This window comes from Crocodylus porosus, unplaced genomic scaffold (assembly GCF_001723895.1).
Source record: "Crocodylus porosus isolate Cpor-Errol unplaced genomic scaffold, CroPor_comp1, whole genome shotgun sequence".
Taxonomy (NCBI): domain Eukaryota; kingdom Metazoa; phylum Chordata; order Crocodylia; family Crocodylidae; genus Crocodylus; species Crocodylus porosus.
The window spans coordinates 11892011-11914324 of NW_017728928.1; the positions used below are offsets into that span (position 1 = coordinate 11892011).

At 44.1% G+C, this 22314-nt stretch overlaps 1 protein-coding gene across 2 annotated transcripts in view; it reads right to left on the bottom strand.

Moving 5' to 3' along the window:
• The window catches only part of GRB2 (growth factor receptor bound protein 2), a 59196-nt gene that overhangs the window by 16621 nt on the left and 20261 nt on the right, over positions 1-22314 (bottom strand). Inside the window, exon 1 of one of the 2 annotated variants that reach the window (XM_019542544.1) lies at positions 11619-11640. The exons of the other annotated variant lie outside the window; for it this stretch is intronic. Within the exon in view, the coding sequence (XP_019398089.1) occupies positions 11619-11621 (3 nt within the window). The 5' untranslated portion in view covers positions 11622-11640. Of the gene's footprint in view, positions 1-11618; positions 11641-22314 lie in introns of those variants that run through there. 2 annotated transcript variants of the gene reach the window in all.

The following is a 22314-nucleotide window of genomic DNA, read 5'->3' on the forward strand; positions in this document are numbered from 1 at the left end:
GGTCAACCCTCACCCCCAGGAAGTAGCAGCATGGGGAACACCTGAACATGCGATGTGTGGCGCCGCAGAGAGCTCTGCGATGCCACATACCGCATATCCACACTCGTCTGGACGTGCCCCAGCAAATTCAGCCAGGAATCCATAATATCAAAGCCATTCTGACCTTTGGGGGTCTTTCCGAGTTCTTTGCAACAAAAGACCTGCAGTTTTCTGCAGTCAAAAAAAAAAAGTGAAAACTAGCAGTTGGCATTTTCCAAAACCTACCTTGAGTCCAACAAGGTTGAGAACCACTGACCTAAGCACTTGCTACCATATGGAAGAAGTAATTGTTGACCCATTTCTCCACACAACAAAATATAACTGTACTTTGACACCAGTTCTACTGAAGTGGAGTTACTTTATTTCAGAAAGCAGCATGAGAGTGTTATTACAGACCTACCAGACTTTGGCATGTTGCTTTTACTTTCCAGCCAGCACCACACCTATTCCTTTTTCAGTCACCTTTCGCTAATTGTTTTCTCCTGGGAAACAGTTTGACTAACAGAAAGCTGTCAGTCTAAAATGGAAGATTAAGAAATGGTTTCGACCCCATCTAGCACAAGCCACATGAGACCAGGTGGATGAAAATGAGGAAAGACAAAAAGAGGAACAAGCTGTATTAACTTTCCAGTCCCCAAACGCACGCAATATAACGTCTCCTCTCTAATGCACTCACAAAACAGAGAAATAGCTACACAGTTCACAAGTTACATCTGTGCAGTTAGTCATTTCTATAATGGAGAAACTTTCTGTGCAAATGAAGTGGTGATCACTGGTAATTATTTCCACTTCTGAAGTTCTGGTCACATCACACATCTTTCCCTCTCCAAAAAAGAGGTGACAAAGGGGAAGCTGACATTCAAAGAAAAGCCATCAACACATACCACAGCCAGGAGCTCATTACCGATGGAGGAGGCTATACCAAAATGTAACTACTGCTCACTTGCAATGATTGTGTGAAGTTTCACTATCAAAAACTCCCCATCAGCAACAGTTAGAGCTAGATACAAAGACAACTTCATTGTGGGTAGAACTGCGCCATGATAAAGCGAAGAAACAACAGACATTGAATAAACGCAACTTATTGACTGAACTGTTCCCCAGCGATAGTGGATGAGCACCTAAATACCAAGAATGATTCCCCCTGTGTTAGCCCTACACCACGCAGGGCAAACTACTCCGATCGGGCAGCGCTCTCTTCAGGATACTCTCAAAGACGACAAGTGATTGCACCTTTAGCCCCAGCTTCCAAAAAAATATTTATATTTTTTACTTTAAGATTTCTTAAAATAAAGATCCTTCAAACTTTAGCTGCCTTTTTGTGCAGCTACTCCTTTGTTTCCGAAGTGCTGTCTTAGTGTTTGTTAGACTCCAGTTGCTATACATCAGCCGGCAGAAAGCAAATACACCAAGGTAACTGTCTGGCAGTGTATGTGACATGGCTCTACACAGGCCGCACAGGCCGGGCAACTGAGGCAGGCTTACCTTTGTGGGAACATTATTTTTTCATCATAAAAAGTATACAACATACATCAAAACTCTATTAAGATCATTGTTAAAAATCCCCTTACATTAATTTAGTTTGCTTTCAAGTTTAATGGTCTGTAGTAAAGGGAAAATGCTTGCCTTCCCTTCCCTTCCCTCTCGAATAAAACTGAGAATGCACAGGTGGGTCTTAATTTGACAACTGTGAGAATAAATTAACCATTATGCAATTGTAACTCCCCATGCACACAATCTGACTGAGCTTGATCTTGCTCTTAAGATGCAATAATAGCTGGAGATGCAAAGGGTAGATGGCTGTGGGTACTTACACTATATGCCAAATGCCAGCCTGGGGACATTAGTAAGGGGCATTTAAGTTTTGTATCACCTGTTTAGACAATATAACTGCGGTTAGTTTAGCTTAAAGTGCCTTGCTTGCATACACTACCTGTTTTTAAGCCAAACTATCTGCCATTTATGTTGCAATAATTCATCCCCTTTGGAACAGGAGTAACTTCAGTTAATATGCTTGCTTAACCAGCATTGTTCCCCCTATCCTGCTTTTGGCACTCCAGTAACTATAGTACGTCGCAATGCTTCACCTGAACCAACCTGTCTTCGTATATATGTGTTATGTACGCTTCAAAAGTCATCTTCAGCAGATGTCATCTCATCATTAGATGCTAGCAGATAGTCAAGAAAACCCCTTCTTGATACCATGCTGCAGTTAACTTGCATACCCACTAAAGCAGCCATACCCCCTGAACTCTCTTCTTCTACACAGACCGTTTCAGAGATCCTGGACTTGACTGCCCTCGCTGGAGAGCTGCACGCTCTGTTCAATCTGGAAGAGATACTGCAATCCAAAAGGTCATCAAATAAGCGGGCACTTTCAGAGCTGGTCTCCCAGCAAAGAGCTTCTGAAGTACCCAAAGATAAATTGTCCCAATCTGGGGGATCCTATGCATAAATTCTGAATGGTGGCTGATAATCCAAATCTATTATTCAGTTATTATGGTAACACTACAGATGCCTCTGTGAGGATGTATCTATCCCCTTGTTGGGCAAGGTCTGTGTCAGGTCCCTCCCAGGTGAGGGGGAGAAATATGCTGTTAAATTGCAAAGGGCAGTTACTGAGATGGAAACAGCCTGGGACAATGTACTAGCCCAGACCTAAGTGAACCAGTTGTGCCAGATTAATCTGCAAGGGGCTGGAGTTTTGCAGCAATGGAAAGTTACCACACGCTGAACAAAGCAGCCAGGTGTTAAGGGGGAGGGAGGCAGGGAAGGGAGCTTCAGTGAGACGCACAGGAAGCATGAAGCAGGAAAGAAGAAACAGGCAGGTTTTAAGTAAGAGTGGAGGGAGAGAGAGGGAGGCAGACAGAGAGAGAGATCCAACCCAGGACCCGTCTGGAACAGCAACGCAAGTGGAGCTGCAGAACTTCCCATTTCAGAATCAAACCAGTTTCTGGCCTCACCCTAAGAGGACAGAGCAGTGAAGCAATGGAAGCAGGAAAAAAGCCAGGATGCAGGATTAAATTATTTTTGTCTAGAATGGTGTTTATGCTATTACAGGGAATGCTGTACCGAGCTGTGCTGTGCTGCGTTCAGAAGTTGCGTGCAGCAGTTGTTTCTGTATCAGTTTGCTTAAAAGGTTGAGAAACACTGATGTAAATAGCAATTCCCCCCAACTTCTCAAAATTTTAGTAAGTACCCCAACACACAATTTTCCAGGGGATTTTATATTTACATACTAATGTGTGCTATATGTTGGAAGAAGGGCTGTGTATATACGGCTGTGATATGACAGATGTCTGCTTTGGTGTGGGTAGGGTTGCCACCTTTTACACCAGGGATGCTCAACTCAAGTATGTACGTGGGCTAGAGGTGATGTTTCCAAAGGAGAGCTGAACCCGGTGCCATGCAAAGCACAGCACACCAAACTATTACTGGGGAATTAAATTTTTTAAATTGCACCAAATTTTTTGCCATAGTTGAGAGAAGGAAGGGGCAAGAGATAGAGGAAAAGGCAAGAGAGCGCAATCATTAGGGTACCCGCGTATCCCGTTTGTGTCTTACGTACCCCCAGGGGTACGCGTACCACAGGTTGAGAAACTATGGCTTACATTAATCACGAAGAGTTATCACTATCTCCAAAGAGTTAAGCTGTAAACCAGAAGTCCCAGTGGGATTCTGAGAAAGGGTGTGCTAAACCTACCTGGGAGAAACCAAGGACTCATGCTGATCTCTCCCCCGCAAAATCTCTCTCACCATACAACCCCCTCACCCCCAAGATGCTGGTACCAAAGGAGTTGGAAATAAGTACTTTTATCGCACAAGTTACAGAATTAAGTTGCTGGAAACTAACTTAGTTCCATATCTACACTTAAACTTTTAATAAAACTGAGATGTCACAGGGTTAAAGAGCCCACACAAGCTAGAGAAAGATTTCAAAACGCCTTAGTGCCTTCATCTTTCTGCATGTTGCTTTAGACTCTGATTGCACAACTCTGGTTGTTTTGCAGTATCCTGCAGGCTCATCTGTGGCAGCACAGAAGAAACCAAAGGCAAAGAAATGATGCCATTTTGGCATGCACATTGCAATGCAAAGCAGCTGTCTCGGGACTGCCCACAGAGCTAGTGTTTTTCTTCCCCTCTTACATCTGCAGCGAGCACCTCCTTGTAAACAACCGCTGCCTACAACACTCTGGTTCTCTCACTGGCTCTTTGAACAAGACCCTTCTGTGTCTCCTGGGACAATACTAACCGAGGCAAGTCCCAACATACGAATAGTCTATGGGCAGACCCATGCAATTCCTGGCTGGCCAACTACTGCCCTCCACTCACCTAAAAACAGCACCTCTAGCTAGGCCCAATGCATCCCAGAATTTTGCAGCCATAGACAATTCCCTTATCACAGAGTGGTGGTGCAAAGTTTCAGCTTTCATTTAAAGTAAGTTGTGCAAAGCTGTACCCTTTGCAAATGCAAAGACAGTAAAGCCTTGAACCAAGAAAAGGCTGAACTGTGCTGTCCACATTTGAGGCCGCAGACAACCTAAAAAACAGCAGCTCTGAGAAATATGAACTAACTCCCACTAGTCTGAATGGGATGGGCTTTGAAGGGTAACAACAGAAACATCACTAAAAAAAAAATCTTATGCAAAATAGTTAAGAGAAATAAACTGGCAACTGGTTATCCCACAACACCGAACACTTTTAACTCCCCTCCACTGCCTCTCAAAATGAACACAGAGGCATTGCTGTAGGCTATATTTCTTACAATACCATTTATTAAAAGTTCTCATTTTGAAAATTGTAAGCAAAGCTGTCGTAAGATTCTTCTCTCCGCTTTCCAGCACCTTAGAATTGCAAACAGTGCTTCCCGACTCCTCCTAACAGCTTGCACAAGTCAACCAAGCAACAGGTACAGAAAAGTTTATTTTTGCAGATAAAGATGTTAAACTAAAAGAAATCCATAAGCTTTGCTGCTCTACGTGAATGTGGCACTGGGAACCTGCAAAAACGGGAAGCCCAACCCCTGCAAATCCCCGCAGGTCGCACAGAGAATTCCTGCTTTTTGTGCAAGTTCAATGCAAACCCAAGATTACTTCACAGCCAAAACCGCAAGTCTACTATTGATCTAGTTGAATTTGAGAAATAAAGTAGCTGTGCCTTTTATGCTGGAGCATTTGTGCATAAGGGAGGAGGAGGAAGAATATTTTTAGCCATTACATTTGAACACTGCCATGTGATGGCCTCATTCTGTAGTCAGCCTTGCATTACTGCCACACTGGCTCAACTCCTGCCTGTTACTTTCCCAGTGTGATAATAGATCTCTTATCAGAAGCCCATCTGTCCCCATGGAAACAGAAAAAAAGCTTTGCTGAATGGCTGCATGACAAGAAAGCCCTGATGACGTTCCTACTTTAACAGCTTGAGGAAAATGCTCTGCAAGATCCCCACTCCTACACCCAGTGAATATTCCCAAGAATTATGGAATTGCGGAAAGGAAACTTTTTGACAATCCACTGGACACCAACCTCCAACAGTCACAAAACGCAATCTGAATTGGGAGGTGCATGCACAGTAACGACCAACCCTCTAGCTGCTGTACAAGTCAGAACAGGCATTTTAAACGTTCCCAGACTCCAACGTGAGGATACACTGCCTGGGGGTGCAAAAAAGTGACTATGACAATACAACTGCAATTTTGGTCTTGCCAGGGATTGCTCATGCTCATGTGCAAAAGGTAAATTGGGACTAGTAAGAAAACATGGATGCAAATATTAGTTGGCCCCCCAAAATACTAGTGTCCCAGCCTGTTTTAATTGAGGTTATCAAGAATGTTACTATAACAAATTTAAACCACGCTGCAAGGCTCATTTAGGCTAGGGACAGAAGTTACACATAAACCAGTTTAAATGAAGTAAACTGGTTTAAACCTGTAACAGAACAGAAGTTCAGTGCACATAAACCAGTTTCAAAATGGCTGAAACTGGTTTAGGATAAACCTGGTTAATCTAGTATCAGACTTAACTAATTTTGGTCAAACCGGTTTACGAAACTTCTGTCCAGACCCCTTCCTGGTTCAGATTAAATCAGTTTCCTAGCATCCCAGGATTATTTGCAGCCCTGGGCTAGGCTGTGTCATCTGCTCCAGACAGCAGGGCTGGCCCTGCCCTTCTGCTCACTAGCTGAGGGCTCACTGGCCCTCCCCAGGCAAACCCTGGATAGCGCCTTGGGCTCGGAAGAGGGGTTAAACTCCCCTTCCCCCCCCACATATGGAGATGCCCTGCCCCGCTTGCTTACTGCTGGCTGTGACTGTGGACTACAAATCCCAGAAGCACCTGGAAGCAGGAAGAGGAACTGATTAGCAACCCTGCAGAATCCCACTAACATGACTCTGGACTGAAAATCCCAGAGACCTCAGGTGCAGTGGGAAGAAGTAATGAACACACAGCCCATGCTGGCTACATGCCAGACAGCCATCCTCTAGCACCCCTGACTTCTGGCTTGAGCCACTGCCGGCATGTGGACACATTTCCTGAATCAAAAGTGAATATCTGTTCATTTGCTTATTGGTTTAATCTTTGCACTTTGAATTGATTCAGCCTAAGGCTTTTTGTGTCTGTACTTAGCCTTAAGATCAGGACGAAGCAAGAAGTTTTCCACTGCATCTTCTACAAAGAACTACAGGTGGATTGACACTGAGCATTTATTCTTCATAAAGGCACAGAATGTATCGCACCCCTCACTGGAAGCTCTGCAAAGTGAGTTTATCCCACAGCCTTACTGGGAAAAGACAGTAGCTGAAACTAGGATACAAGTCAAAATGCAAGAACCTACTGACTTAGCAGAATAATAGGATGTATTTTACTGCTTCAAAACCATATGGAATTGTATAGTTTCATAGTTTCTAGGGTCGGAAGGGACCTGAGCAGATCATCTAGTTAGCCGCCCTGACCGTGAAGTAGCGCCTCCTGATATCTAACCTAAACCTACCCTCTGCCAGCTTGTGACCGTTATTCCTGGTTGCCCCTGGCGGTGCTCGGGGAAATAGTGACTTCCCCAATGCCTGCTGATCCCCCGACTAGTTTATAACAGGCCACAAGTGAGTCAACTCCCCAGCTTGCTACAGAATTGTATAGTAGAGTCAATTATGTAGAAAGTCAATTAACTGGAAGGCTTTGTATTAAAACCACCAGCCTGCAGTTGGGTTTTTGCTCAATGGCAAGAAAACTGTCCACTGTTTATTTACCAGTGCTTTGAAATTATAAAACATTACAGTACCATACATTTATTTTTACTATTTGCTGTACTGCACAGTAATGACAGTATTCAGTACTTCATGCTGTAGGTGTTTGATTATTTGAAAAAAATTGATTATCCAGAACGATAGCAACACTAATTATTCTGCACATTCAATGTTCTACTGCACATTCAATGTTCAGAACTTCAGTTTCCTTAAAGAAAGAAAAAAAAGTGGCCTTATGAATAAGGAGGTTTCCCAACCATGAAAAGTAACCAATTCCTGGACTTGCAAACAGCCTGCAATAGTAAGCAATGAATTTTCCAAACTACTCAATTCCTTCACAGAAAGGGTATTTTTCATCAACATGAAACATTAAGCCTCAGTGACTCAGAGGAAGCAGGAATGACTGCCTCGTTAGTGTCTCTGAAATAGCTGTGAACCATCTTTCTCTACTTCCCTGGGTTCGTAGAGCCCAGGCAAAAACCCTACCCAATATTTAAACTACCCACTTTCCCTTGTCAACTTCTATTACAGCATTAGTATTTTGTACTGAGAATTCCCATAGCTAACTAAAGATTTGGGGCAGGCCAGAGATTAAAGCACATGGAACTATTAATATTTGTTAGTTCAATAAAGCTTGATTTGCATTTTGACGTTAATCTGAGCTCCTGCGATAGCTCCAGGTGCTGCCCAAGAGCGTCACTAAATACAAAGAACTCAGAGGTCCGGCTACAGATCTACTGCTCTCCGGGTTCAAGACTGTGGAAAGAAAAGCAGAGAGCAACTGAAAAGCTTGTACATACCACGTTTATTCATCACATGTGTTTATGGTTCCCCCTCCTTTACAGTGATGTTGCCTAGTCTGAGTACAGTGAAAAGGCAGCATATTAAGAACTCTCACCTGATTAAAAAAAAGAAGAGATCTAAAAAGAAAGCCCACAACAGTCAAAAAGACAGTTCTTCCAAGTCCAGGGGAGCAAGCAATTGTTACAGATAATCCCAGCCATGTCACACACGACTGAATTTTTAACCCAAGCCACTCATTCTCCTGTGGAATCATGTGTAGGAAGGGACTGTCAAACCAGGTGACTTCTGGTGTGCTGGGAAGATCCAGAGACAAGGACAGGCTCAGTCCTATGCAGGAGAGTTGACATGTAAAGCTTTTGTTACAGAGAGGGGCGCAGTCCAAAAAAGGCTGGTTCAAATCAGCACTGACACAAGTGAGCACAATTTCCAATAACTTTATGGGGAATGGCACCTGAATACGACAGAGCTAAATACAGTTTTCTTCTCCAAAACTAGGTGCCACACAACTAACTTCTCAGCATACCAAGATTTACCTTTATTAAGGCCTTTCTATAAAAAAAGACGACAGACATTACCTGGTGATGGAAAACTACTCATGTACATGTCAATCCAACCTTCTACGGAGGATATTATGGACAGCAAAGTCTCTAAACTAATCCTCTTCATTCCAAGTTTCTAAATCTGTCAGCATTTAAACTGACAGTAAGAGAACACAGCACAGGAGGAAACAGTGCCTTGTCAGTACAAAGGGCAAAGAGCACGTCAAAACCGTATGCCAATTCTAAGCAAGACCAATCATGCTTTAACCAAGAAACAGACAACTTCCCCATCCTTTAGTTCCTTTTCACTGTGACACACTCAAATGTGGTTGATGCCAATCAGGTGAGACTGAATGTCCACAACATAAGGAGAGAGCTAAACAGTCAATAAGAGAAAGATGGCTCAGCAGCGTGCAACTTCCTGCATATGTTTTATATGTTTTAGGCCTTTCTAAGCATCTCAAAACAGTTTAAACCATACTACAACCTACTGGAGAAGGGAATAGTCCAGGGGTGGGCAAAATGCAGCCTGGGGGCTGGATGCGGCCTGCCAGGCCATTCTATCTGGCCCGCGGGGCCCCTAAAAAAATTTAGAAAATGAATATTTATATGCCCCTGGCTGCCTATCATGCGGCCCTTGATGACTTGCCAAAACTCAGTAAGTGGCCCTCCACCCAAAATAACAGCCCGCCCCTGGAATAGTCCCATGTTACCCAAGAGCAGTCACTAAGCTTGGATGCTGCCAGCTAACAGGAAGACTTCTGCTGCTAACAGTTGCAAAATGGACAACAATGCAAAGGAGACCTGACACAGCCTTCAAAAAGTAAAGGCTTTTCCTATCAAACTGCAATACCTTCAAGTAGCATTGTTGACCGTCTTAAAATAAATAAATAAATAAATAAATAAATAAAATCAGAGACCGATCAGTATGAACAACAAAATGTCAGTCTCCCTCACCCCAATATCTTCCTGTCCACTTCTTCATGCACTTCTTCCACCTTCCTGGCCCAAAAGTTTAGGCCCCCAAACCACCCCCCCACACACTCTTTGTAAGCAAAGAGGACAGCATTGCTATGTGACTCGTGGGCATGAGGAGCCTTGCTGCCTTCTGATGAATCTTAAGTGAGGACTGTTCTACATGGCGCACAGTTCAATTCTCATGTCAGCACCATTTACGGCAGTGAAGTCCAAGTTAAACCACTTGCAATAGCCAAAAAACTCATTTTAATTTTACACTGTACCTTTTGAAGCAACTGCCTTGATTAGCTGGCACTGCCTCTCGACATCTTCCTCATCTCAGAACCTAGCCAACTCTCTCCTCTGAAGAAGCCCATTATACTGGTCAGCAGTAATATATAAAACAAAGCTGAAAGTTACTGTAAACCAGGGGCAGGCTATTTTGGGCAGAGGGCCGCTAACTGAGTTTTGGCAAGCCACCAAGGGCCGCATGACAGGCAGCCAGGGGCAGATAAATATTTATTTTCTAAATTTTTTAGGGGCCCCGCAGGCCAGATAGAATGGCCTGGCAGGCCACATCCGGACCCGCATTTTGCCCACCCCTGCTGTAAACCCAGAGGGAAAAACAAGAGAAAGTAGAAGTTACAGATTTCTCCAAAAATTACTTCCAGGGACCCTCTCCCCCACCCAAGTATAAGCATAAAATGCTCTGTAAGAATACTTGTGAATATGCTGAAATAAATGACCTGAACCAAAGGAAAAATGGGAGGCAGTTTTGTAATTCTGTAGAAAATATGTTCCTAATTCACACAGTTAAAAAGACCAAGTTGCAAACACATTTCCACAATTTCAGTGGTAAAGTGTGGAACGGAAATACATGTTGTCCAGAAGCTCTACCACAGGTTTAGCCTACACCAGTCCTTCACTAACATGTTTCATCCTGTTGCTACCATCAATGCAGCTTAGCATTTTATCTGCACTTACATAAGTAGTCGACCCCTTACAGAATCTGGACAGAGTGGCAGAGACATCAGTGGTTGCAGACGTTATATGTTTATGCTTCAAGGCATGGGTGGAGGGTCCAAGAATGAGAAATATTAGAAAAGAAAGGTGAGAGTAAACAGAGTCAGCAGGGAAGCTGGCAAGGCTGCTAGCATGCAGTAAAACAAGGATTAATATGGCAAACTAAAATAAAAACACCCTCCACAGAGCTCTGCAGTAGTAGCCACTAGTCCATTTTCTCCAAACGAGTTTTTCTTGTACTCTAAAGGTTCCCAAAATTGTCCTTAAACTAAGAAAACCCTAAAATAATTTTCAAGCTAAGTACCAGAGATAAAATACTATGCATAATTGTTATAATTTCTATGATTTTCAGAAACAACTAGCTCTTGGCTGCAGTGAAAAGTGATGTTTCATTAGTGATTTGATTAGGTATAAAATAAACACATAAGAGATTCTTTACCTCCAATAGCTTGGTTCCTATGCATGCAAAGCCCCATATCACTGTGCTAACAAGAATGATCCCTTTAAAAAAAGGAAGGAGAATATTGTTTCTCTCTAGAGGCTAAAAGCTGATTTACTGTGACTAAAGTCCTGGATCAGCTGCCTTTTATAACTAACTCAGTCTTCAGGATGTTATCACAGAAGCAGAAGACAAAACGTCCTTCCTTAATCTCAAACCCAATCCACATTTAATTGTGGAACCATTGAAGACTGCAGCATTTCCCTAGTTTGCTGTTATGCAGAGTGGATTATAGTAGACTCGGATCCTTGTCAGAGGATCACTTGTCTAACATATGCAGTACCTCTCCCTACACTGAGATTTCAAACCAATCGGTAAAACTTAACTGATTTAAAAGCAGGTTTCCAGAAGAGAACATACCTGCTACTTGCACAATGACCCAGTAAATTTCTGTGCCTTCCAGAATGTGCAAGCTGCATCCAGCTGTCCCTTTAACTTCAGAGGCATGGATACCAAGCACAAAGACAACATATTTGCTATCACATGTTCTTAGAATATTTAAACAAGCACAACTGACCATAACTTCTTAGAACAGCCTCTAATGAAATGGCAATGCTTTTGTAAAACGCTCTTGGCAAAACCTCTGAGGAATGGAGGATGAAAGTCACTCTGCCAAAAGGGGAAAAAAAGAAAAAAGAAACAACTATCAAAAACATTCCAGCAAGCATGTTTTACATTTCCATTCCAGTTCATGAGGCAAGACTGCAGGAATCCTAACAGTAGTCTTGTGGCAACTCACAAGAGTTAAGGAATCTTCCATTTTGCAATATCCATTTAGCAAAAGCAATTGTATCGGCTGTCACAAAAACCAACACTTGGTGGCATGCGTCAGAAATAGGACAGTTGAGACAGACAGTGGGGGGACATAGGTCTACGATCAGCATAGGAAGGCTACAGTGGCAATTCAGTCTTAGTACCTGGCCTCTTACTACACTGCAATACAAATGAAACAGGTCACAAATGGGAAACAAAAAACAAAAACAAAAAAAAGCATACTGTCCATCTTCTGTAGGTAACAAAACAGAAGTTCAGTGCCCATAAACCAGTTTCAAAATGGATGAAACTGCTTTAAGATAAACCTAGTTGAATGTAGTATCAGATTTAACTGATTTGGGTCAAACTGGTTTATGAAACTTCTGTCCCAGATCCCTTCTTAGTTCAAGTTAAATCACAGTCCCCCAGCATCCCAGCATGCTTTCCAGACCTGGGCTGGGCTGGGCTGTCTGCTCCAAAGGCCAGGGCTGGCCCCACCCCTCTGCTCCCTAGCTAGAGCAGTGAGGACTGGCTGACAAGAGGGGAGGGGGGAAGCTTGGCTGGAGATGCAGGCAGTCTACAGTGGGGGAAGAACTGTCCCCTCCCCAGGCAAACTCCAGTTGAGATCTGGAGCCAGGGAGTGGGGGGTTAAATACCCTTTCCCCCACTCAAACTTACTGCTGGCTGCAACTGTGTACTACAAATCCCAGAAGCATCTGGAAGCAGGAAGAGAAAGGGATGAGCAACCCTGCAGAGTCCTGCTCCTGTAATTCTGGCCTGCAAATCCCAGAGACCTCAGGGGCAGCAGAAAGAGGAAGTGAACATATAACCAGAGAGCCATGCTTGAGCACCCCCCAGCTTCTGGCCTGAGCCACTGCAGGCCTATGGCTGCATTTCCTGAATCAAAAGTAAGTGTCTGTTCACTTCTGTTTCAATTTAATCTGTGCATCATAGACTAACCTACAAAGACTGAATCGATTCAGCCTCAGGCTTTTTGACTGACTGTACCTAGCCCAGAAGTGTACATGGGCATACATACATGCATTGTTGTCCACAAATCATACCCAAGTTCTGATGCTAGATTTATGAAGTGGAAAAAAGCCCATCCTCATTATGCAGGATAAAAAACACTTAAGAATTTACCACTTTATTGACAATCCTCTGGGATTTTGGCCTAATGCCATGTTCTTACACTCCTTAAACACCTCAGCAAACCAGAAGTCCCTATTTTACGAAGTGGAGGAAGATGCAAGTTAAGCAATTTGCCTAAAGTCATTTAGTGACTGGCAAAACCAAAACGAAAACTTGGAAATTCCTAGTTACAGGTCCTCACACTCACTAAACCACGTTTCTTATGCGTGAGAAGCAGTCACATGGTTAAATAACAAATTAAACCACGCCTGTGTTCCAGTTAGAAAAATACAGATATAGCAGTGGCCAATATCCCTTAAAACATCATTTAGTGCTTCAAATGTCTTTTCACATATCCTAGCATTCCTCTTCCCAGGCTGATCTGCCCCCAAAAAATACGGGGATCAAGATATGTTTCTCTTTCATTCCACATGTTAAGAAACGTGGGTCTGTGGCACAAGTGCATTTCAAATGGCGTTTATTCAAAACAACCCAGTAAGCCTTCGCACCTGATGTTCCAGGGAAACACTTGCCCTCTACTTCAGGCTCATCCAGTATACGGCCCGTGGTCCGCCATACAGCCTGCCAAGCCATTTTCTGAGGCCTGAGGTCCCTTGCTGGGGACAGGCAGGTGGGGGAGGGGAGGGGAGCTGCTCACCCCCACAGGGTCAGGCTTGTGACATGAGCCAGGTCCTGCCACCACTGCCCCAAGAGCTGTGCAGCGCAGGGCTGCCCCAGCTGCATCTGACTAGATGAGCTGGGGATAGCACCTGCTTTTACTTCTCTAAAGCTCAGCCCCTTGCCCCTGAGGTCCTGCCCACCCCTGGGGACCCGCCAGGCTCGGCGGCTGCGGGGCAGGAACGGGGCGCAGCGCCTGGCGCGGACAGTCAGCAGGGCAGCCCCGGGGGGGAGGGGGGGGCCCTCAGCAGGTGGGGTCCTGGCATGACCTCTGCGGGGCAAGGCGGCAGGAGCCAGTGTCTGCCAGACCCTGTGCTATGGGCTTGCAGCGCTGAGGCCACCGGGGCTGCATGTGTGGGTGGCCAGGCACCATGGTATGCAGGGCTGCGGTGAAGTGGCCGCCTTGCTCCAGCCTCCCTCGGGTAGCGTCGGCTCATGGGGCTGTGCTGCTCGAGGGATGCAGATGTGGAGCTATTTATTTCTCCCCTTCAGTCTCTGGGGCAGTAGCTGGCTGGATGCAGAATGGCTCCCTCCTGCCCCTGACCACCAGCAGCTACCATAAACCTTGTAGTAACAGACAGGTGCAGCAGGGCTGCACAGGCAGGGTCTCTCTGGCCCAGGACAGAGGGTGTTTGAATATGGCTCACTGGCCCACTGGGTGATAAAAAGTTCATGATCCAGCCCCACATTCAAAAAAGTTGGACAGCCCTGCTCTACTTGCTTCCCTATTCTGTCGGTCAGCCTCTTTCTAGGGAAGGGCTGAATGATGGCTACAAGGAAAATTCCTGTTCAGCTGGAGAGGGTTATGATTGAATGACATCAGGCTCCCTGAAAGGTGCTTCCTAGTAACCATGCTCCAGCTGCTTGTAAACATTTAAAACATTACTCCACACATGCAATATAATATTAAAGTCCAAGTTTGTTCATGCATTCACATGTAAGTACATGCAGAGGAGAGACTTTCAGGAAAAGTTTGAGATGTAATCTAACCACAATCATTGACCAATTGCTTTAGTCCCCTTCTCTTCCTCATAACCACTGTTTGATGCTATATGTGCAAAATGCTTCTTTGAGCTAGTTCACAATTTTAATAGGCCAATAAGGCTTGCATTCTTGGTTTTTGAAGTGTCTAGAGTAATGACTTTAATCAATTGGGAAAAAGGGTCTGAAATGGAATGAAGTTCAATACATGTGAAGTACTACATTTGGGAAGGAACAATCAAATACAAAATGGGGAACAACTGGCTAGGCTGCAGTACTGCAGAACAGGACCGGGAGATATAGTGGACCACAAGTTAAATGAGTCAACACTTCTCTCTCTCTCTCTCTCTCTCTCTCACACACACACACACACACGCTTACTGGAATGTCATATGCAAGTTATGGGAAGTGATTCTTCCACTTCATTCAGCACTGGTGAGACCTGCACTTGGAAGACTGAGCCCTATTTTGGGCACGGTGCTTCAAGACAGACATAAGGAAAGGTTGGATGAATTAAAATTATTCAGTCTAGAAAAGAGGGTGCAAAATGCAAAATACAAATGCCAGAAGGCTGGCTTTAAAGAGGAGGGTGATCAATTGCTCTGCAGCTGTAAGAGACAGGACAGGAAATTAGTTGTTCAAGCAGTGTCTAGACAAGCTTCTAATTTGCCCTGGTTTAGGAATGGTGAATCCTGTTTTTGTGCAAAGGGCTGGACTAGATTAGTGGTCTCCAACCCTTTTAAGTAGGAGATCACCTCTGGCATTTAAAAGCAACCCAAGATCTACCATACACTGCCATCACCCCTCCCCTCCCCTGCCTAACAGCAGAGGTGATCCAAGCGGGGTGTGGGGCCCAGGGCAAATCAGCCCATGCACGGCCCTGCCTCAGCTCTGATCCCACAGGCCCTGGGCCCCAAGAAGCTGCCTCCGCCATTGGCGCAGCATCGGCCCGGTTGGGGAGGGGAGTGTAGCAAGCAGCTGGACATGGAGCTACCACTCCGCCCGGCTCCATGAGGCCCCCCCACCCAAAGCACAGGGCCCGGGGCAGTCGCCCTGATTCACCACCCCCTCGCAGGCAAGTCTGTGGGTAGAGAAGGGGGGTGCAAATCAAGGCAGAGGGAGAAAATATTATTTGGAGGTGTACCTCCCCAGCAGGCAAGTGCCACCTAGCTGGGGCCCCATTCAACTTACCCCTACTCCTGCCTCTGCAGCACTGGCCCCCACCCCTTCCCTTCCCCACAGACTGACCTGCTTGGCTGGGGTGTATGTGTGCATGCACGCAGGCACTCAGCCCCCCACCCTAGCCTTGGATCGACTGCAAGATCTACCAGTGGATTGAGATCCATTAGCTGGTGACCACTGGACTAGATGATCCTTGAACTTGTTCAACCCTATAGTTCTATAAATTGCAACAAGGAATGTTTAAAGTTGGAAAGTTCTTTCCATTATCTAACTGTGAGGGTGCTTAGACCGGGGTAGGCAATTATTTCAGCTGGAGGGCTGCAAGGGTAGCCCCACTCCCTTATCACCATCTTGGGATTGGAAGTTCCCACACTTCTGACCTTTGCCACCAGAAGTTCTTCCCCATGTCCCCAAAAGTACTCCGGGGGGGGGGGGGAGGAGAGATTACCATCTTGGAACTGGAAAAATACCAAATCATAAGTTGTAGTAGATGTTTTATTTTTAGTATTTCAATGTTATTTAAAATATACATTTTTGTCCTGAATTGTGCGTGTTTGCATAGTGTACATAGAGGCAATTGCATTATAGCTCAAAATAGTCTTACTCTTGCACATTGTATGTGTGTGGGGGGTGGGGAAGTGTGTGGTTGTGGCATGTGGGGGTGTGTATGGGTGGGCATCGGAGAGGATGTAGTTATCAGGTGTGGGGGAGTGTGTGGGTATGGTGGGGTAAGTAGCAGCAGGCAGTGGGGCTTCAGGATACTCATGGCCTGCACAGGCAGAGCCCCCAGCCTGCACGTGGCTCCAGCCAGCTCTGGAAGCTGCATGTGGCAGCAGAAAGTGGGGCCAGTTAACATACAGTTCTCAGGACTCTGCCAGAGCTACGCACAGTGGGGGTGGGGGAAGCCCCCTGTGATGGAGCAGGCAGCCTGGCCCTGCTCCCTGCCGCCAGCTGCAGCTTCCCCTTGCCACCCCCGCTTCCTTACCTGCTGCCCGGAGTGCTGCAGCAGGGACACAAGGAGTTGAGCAGTTCCTCGGGTGGCAGCAGCAGCGGCCCCCACCCAGAAGCATGTGGGAGGGCCCTGGCCAACACACAGAGTGCAGTACACTGCCCTGGTGGATGAGGAAAGGGCTCAACCCCATGCTGAGTGCAGCAGGGGCAGGCAGGGGCCAGATCCAGACCATGGGCCGTATTTTTCCCACCCCTGGCTTAGACCCTACAACAGTTTACCCAGAGAGGCTGTGGAATCAACACTGGAAGTTTAAGTGCAGGTTAGATAAACATTTGTCTGAGATGGTTTAAGGAGGGATAATCCTGACTTGAGCAGGGGGCTGGACTAGATGACCTCTGGAGGTCTGTTCTAGCCATTTTTTCCAATTTTGTAGATCCAAAAAAGTTCTAAGTGACTGGCATATCCCTACGGTCCCAGTTTTAACCAACAAAGACCTAAATTGAACATGTATTCTACCTTTAAAAACTTTTAGTTTCAAGGACCTCTAACATGCCTGCACAAATCCTGAAACATCAGTGAAACAGGTTTAGTGTCACAGAAGTTTGGCTCTATCTATACCAGTATAATAGTGGACAACTAAACTGGAACAGCTGACGTGTGCTCCCAGGGAGGAAACCCCCTTTTTCCTCCTTAAAATGGATCCAGGTTGGCTGTCCTCAGGGTGACTGTGCCACACAGGCATGCACATAGTTCTGCTTTTGAAGCTGAACTTTTCAGAAAATGAAAGCAGAGGCTGAAGCCTTGTTCTGTAGCTCTTAGACATCAAAGACTCCATAAAACAAATGTTTGACTAGGCAGGGCTTTAGCGGTTGCACTTGCAAAAGCTCTGTTCAGGCACTGAGCTGAATGAAATAAGAAGTCTTCAGTTGGGAGGTCTGAGGAAGTATTGCTGCTTCAAAAATAGAGAAAAGAGGATAGACCAAACAGCAGGAATTTTTAGAGGGAAGGTGCATGGAGGCAGAATGTGACAGACGCCGATTTCTCCCCCACTAATATTAGAATGGGAGAAAGCATAACAGACAAAAGGACCTGCCTTCCAGTACTTTCAACATACTGTCCAGTGGCAGGACTCCACAGAGAATTTATGACTGGGGAAGAGAGGTGGAAGAAAATATTGACATAATTGGTAGGAGGGGGGAAGTCAACCAAAGCCCACACATTCTTCTTCTGGACCGATATAGGTTGATTGCTTGGCTGAGAGTGTCAAGACGATTCTTCCAGGCACCACACAGAGATCTGCAATTCATATGTTTCTGAAAGCCATGACCTCCAATTGCTGCTAGGAAAGAAAGATACTTCCTTCCAGGTCAGCCACCAAATTGGGTCAGTCCTGATCCCAAAGACAGACAGCTGAAGGTCTCTCTCAGAACGGAGAACAAAAATGTTTGTCTTCCACACAAGACATGTATCATGTTGGGGGGGGGGGGGGGTGGAATCTAGTTCATCACAATTAGAAGGGGTAGACTGATAAAGCACCTCGCTTTGGTTTATAATGCAAATGATAGGCCTGCTCTCAGTCCTCTCGATCGGTTTGTTTCTCTAAATTACCAGAGATTCCCAATCTGTGGTACACGTACTACCAGTGGTATGTGTTAACATATTTATTATAATTACTTTACACGACAAAAGTTTGCTGGTGGTACTTAAGGTTGTATCATTTTAAATTGGCAATGGGTTTATCTGTCAGAGTTTGGGAACCACTGCTCTAAATGACACCTCATCAACAGGCATGGTAAATCAGTAACCCCCGCTTCTCCTCACACGCTGATGATTCGCAGCTATGCACAGATGGGGAAGACCAGCACTTTATCGTTTCAATGGCTAAAAACTAGACTTCGTTAGACATAGACCATAACACTCCAACTTATCAAAGCAGAGGGTTTTGAGATGAGAGACTTTCAGCTGCAATTAAACACTGGAGCTTTCTTATTCTCCTGCATGTTTAATACCAGGCATGTTTTTTGATCAATCCCTACAGCATGCACAATTGCACATACAGCATTTGAAAGCATTCAGGAAGGAAAAGCCCATGTTCCACTACCTAGAGACAGCCGCCCCAAGTGTCATCACTATTCTCCTCAGTTATCCCAGCTGAGAACGTGGATCATTTTGGCCAATAAAAATGAAGCCTGCCATTTCCTGTTAGCACCAAAAAGGATTTACAGCTTTAATAACTCTAAATACAGCTATCGCCACTGGAACTGCATTCCCTGACCTGCAGTCTCTAAAAATCGCCCCAATGTATTTCAGATTTCCTTTCCAATCAAGCTCAGTGAAGCCTGGCTGAAAGATCACTTTGTTTGAGGGAGAATGGCAAGCTACATTTTTTGTTAAAATTAGGCTATACAAGATTTTCCAGGCAATCCCTGCAGAGCAATATCAAAAGGGAACTAAGAAGTTCCTCCATGAACAATTAACCCAGTAAGCAGCACCACTGCTGTCAGAAAGTGCTGCACCAACTATATCTGAAGCATTTGGGGAACTGTGAAACAGACTAGCATCAGCCGCATGATTAGCAAAAAAAAAAAAAAAATGGAGAAGAGCCAGACAGATGAGCAATAATCTGACCTAACATACTAGCAACAGACACACTGGAGACACTAACTACTAAGGATTAGATCTTAAATCATAATCAACATACAGGTGAAAAGATACCTTAACTAAAACAATCTTATAAAATTAATGATTACGTGGATGTTCTTGCTGCAAAATTTATGCCGGTTAGTTGAAAAAGCCGCATAATTCGGCAAATTAAAGTGGTTACTTGCCTTCTTGGGCACTGAACTTCCAAATGCAGCAGGATCCCTATATTTGTCCTCTAAAGGCACAATTTCTAGGCAAACTGGCTGCAGACCATCATCTCCTGCCTTTGCGAGCAGGACATGACAACTTATGATTCTTCTGTAGTAATAAATAAGCTACATTAAGAGTTTTGCAGGATTGTTCATTTTTTAAGAGGTAAGGCTTTGATTTATTTATTTCTTTCAAGTGATACCAAAATTAGTGAAGCACTCAAATCTTATTTCTCCTGTGACATTTCAGAGCTGCTCGGTAAATTGTTTAATGTCAAGTCCCCATACATCACTATCTCATCTGCCTCTGCTAGCTGCAGAATGGAACAGGCACACTATCAGTAGGCTAGTAGGCAATTCTTTATTCTTTGCAATTTCCTACCTCTCATTTAAAAAACAAATACTTTACTGTTATCCAAGAACAAGTTAAAAACCTTGCCAACAGCTCCACTCACACAAGCAAAAAAATCACCACCACCCAGTGTGAATGCACAATAGAAGCAACATTTTTTGTAAGAAAACAAGTTTTTAAAGTTATTCTAAACAGTAGGAAAACACAGTTCAAGTTATGAAAACAAAGGGCTGTCCCAGGCATCTCTGGAGAACCTTGCCCTGCCATTGGACTAAACTAGGCTCTTACTCCCGTGCACCCCAAGCCAGAATATTTAACTCTACGGTACCAAAAGCTAACTTAACAGTGGACTCCAGGCAAAACGTGGCTTGGAAGTTGTTCAACCATAGGGTTGAACGGGAATTCAAAGATCATCTAGTGAGCAATAGTAAGGAAGAACTGTTTTATATTCAATGGGAAAAACGGGTTTTAATGTATGTAATAAGATGAACTTTTTAATTTAGAATGAACTTGGCCTACAAGAACGAGAGAACCAAGGTGGTGAAAAAGAGAAAGCTCCTCCGTCCCCTACAACCCTGCATTTTGTTTTAAATCTTAAGCCTAAAGATAAACATATCCATCAGCCTATATCCAAAACCTATAAACATACAGGCAAACATATCCAAAGCCTATAAACATATCCATCAGCAGCTCCTTGACAATAGAAATAGACCATGAAAAAGCAACTACTACTCTTCCAAAAGAATCCAGATTGAAATGAGTTGGAAATCTATAAGGATACCTGATGCTAAACAAGTTCCCTGTGTATGCTTTAATGTTACAGTAAAAAGCAGACTTCTGAAGCAATCAAGGAATCTTAGTGTTACTTTTACCCCCAGCTACAGACTTCATTAGTCAATCCTCATTTTGTTAAATTGCCTTCCTTCTATATTCAGGTCCGACTGAGTACAAGACAGCTTGTTCCATAACCAATACCTGGGACTGTCCAGAAAGAACAGAATTTTTTTCAAAGGTTTGAGACAAAGACTTCTTGTAAACTGGAAGTCCACGTGATAATGTCTGCACTAGAGTGTTTGCAGTAAAACACAGTAGCCCAAAACAAAAGTTAAGTTATTTTTCTCTCAAATCAAGCCCTAGTAGTTAACCCTGCTAAAGGAGATGTCAGAGTCACATTAAAGTAGTTATGCAGCAGGCATGGAAGAGCATGAGCGCGCTTGGAAGGACTGCATTTTTTTTTTTTTTTTTTTAAACAGTATTCATTCAGACATCTCTCTCCACCCCCAATTACAAGTCTACCTTTTTTTCCCCAAGTACCAAAATGAAACAGGCTAGAATTGATGAATTAGTGGTTCAGGATATACTGAAGTGAGATTACATTATTATTTCATTGTGAAGTCTGAAGTATACCCACTTTTTCATCCAATAGCAGGAGAATGATCCAGCAAATGAAAGTACCAGAGATTTTTTGCTTGAGACTGGTCTGCCATCTCTTTGACCTGAAGACCAAATGCACCACTTATTTTAGACCTAAATTTGAAAATTGTCCAACAAAATTCTGATGTTCAGAGTTTTCAGATTTGACAGAAACATGCTGATATTTGAAACGAGTGTTATAGAAGAAAGAAAGTGACTACACTGAAAGGTTATGCCATCCCTTTAGCACCCCCCCGACTATTTATTGCACTATTTTGGGTTATATGGAGTTAATAACAAGTTACCTTCAGATGCCCTGCTCACTGAAGAGTGTTTGAAGAAGCTTTTCACTTTGGAAATATGACTTTTTTTCTTTAACGTGAGCCACATTATGTAAGGGGAAAGTAATTGCTCGTTGCAGTTGAGGAACGGGTTAAATACAGGGCCATTTTCCGATATAGGAGCCTAAATGTAATGAGATCAAAATAATAAGATTATGTGTAATCTGCCCCCCACACACAGCTAAATCAGCTCTAATCTTTTCACTTCAAGAGAGATGGAAAAGCATGAAAACAGAAAGATCAGGAGGCCAGTCTCCTAGAACAGGTAGCTTTTCAAAGTTTACCCTGAGTAAATCAATATTTTGCTAGATCCTTGCCTGTCTGATTAATTCTGACAGAAGTCATTGCCTGATGGAGCCAGGCATCTCCAACTCCACATTACACAACAACATTTCTCATTGGCTTTGTATTAAATTAAAAGAAAAAAAAAAAAATCACATGCTGGAAAATGTCAGACAAAAACACAGATGACATCCTTTTCTGCTCTACCCAACACCCAGGGTTGTCAACCACAGATAACTTTTTCACTGACAATCTGCAAACTTTTTACTGAAACACTTTCTTTTTTTTTTTTTTTT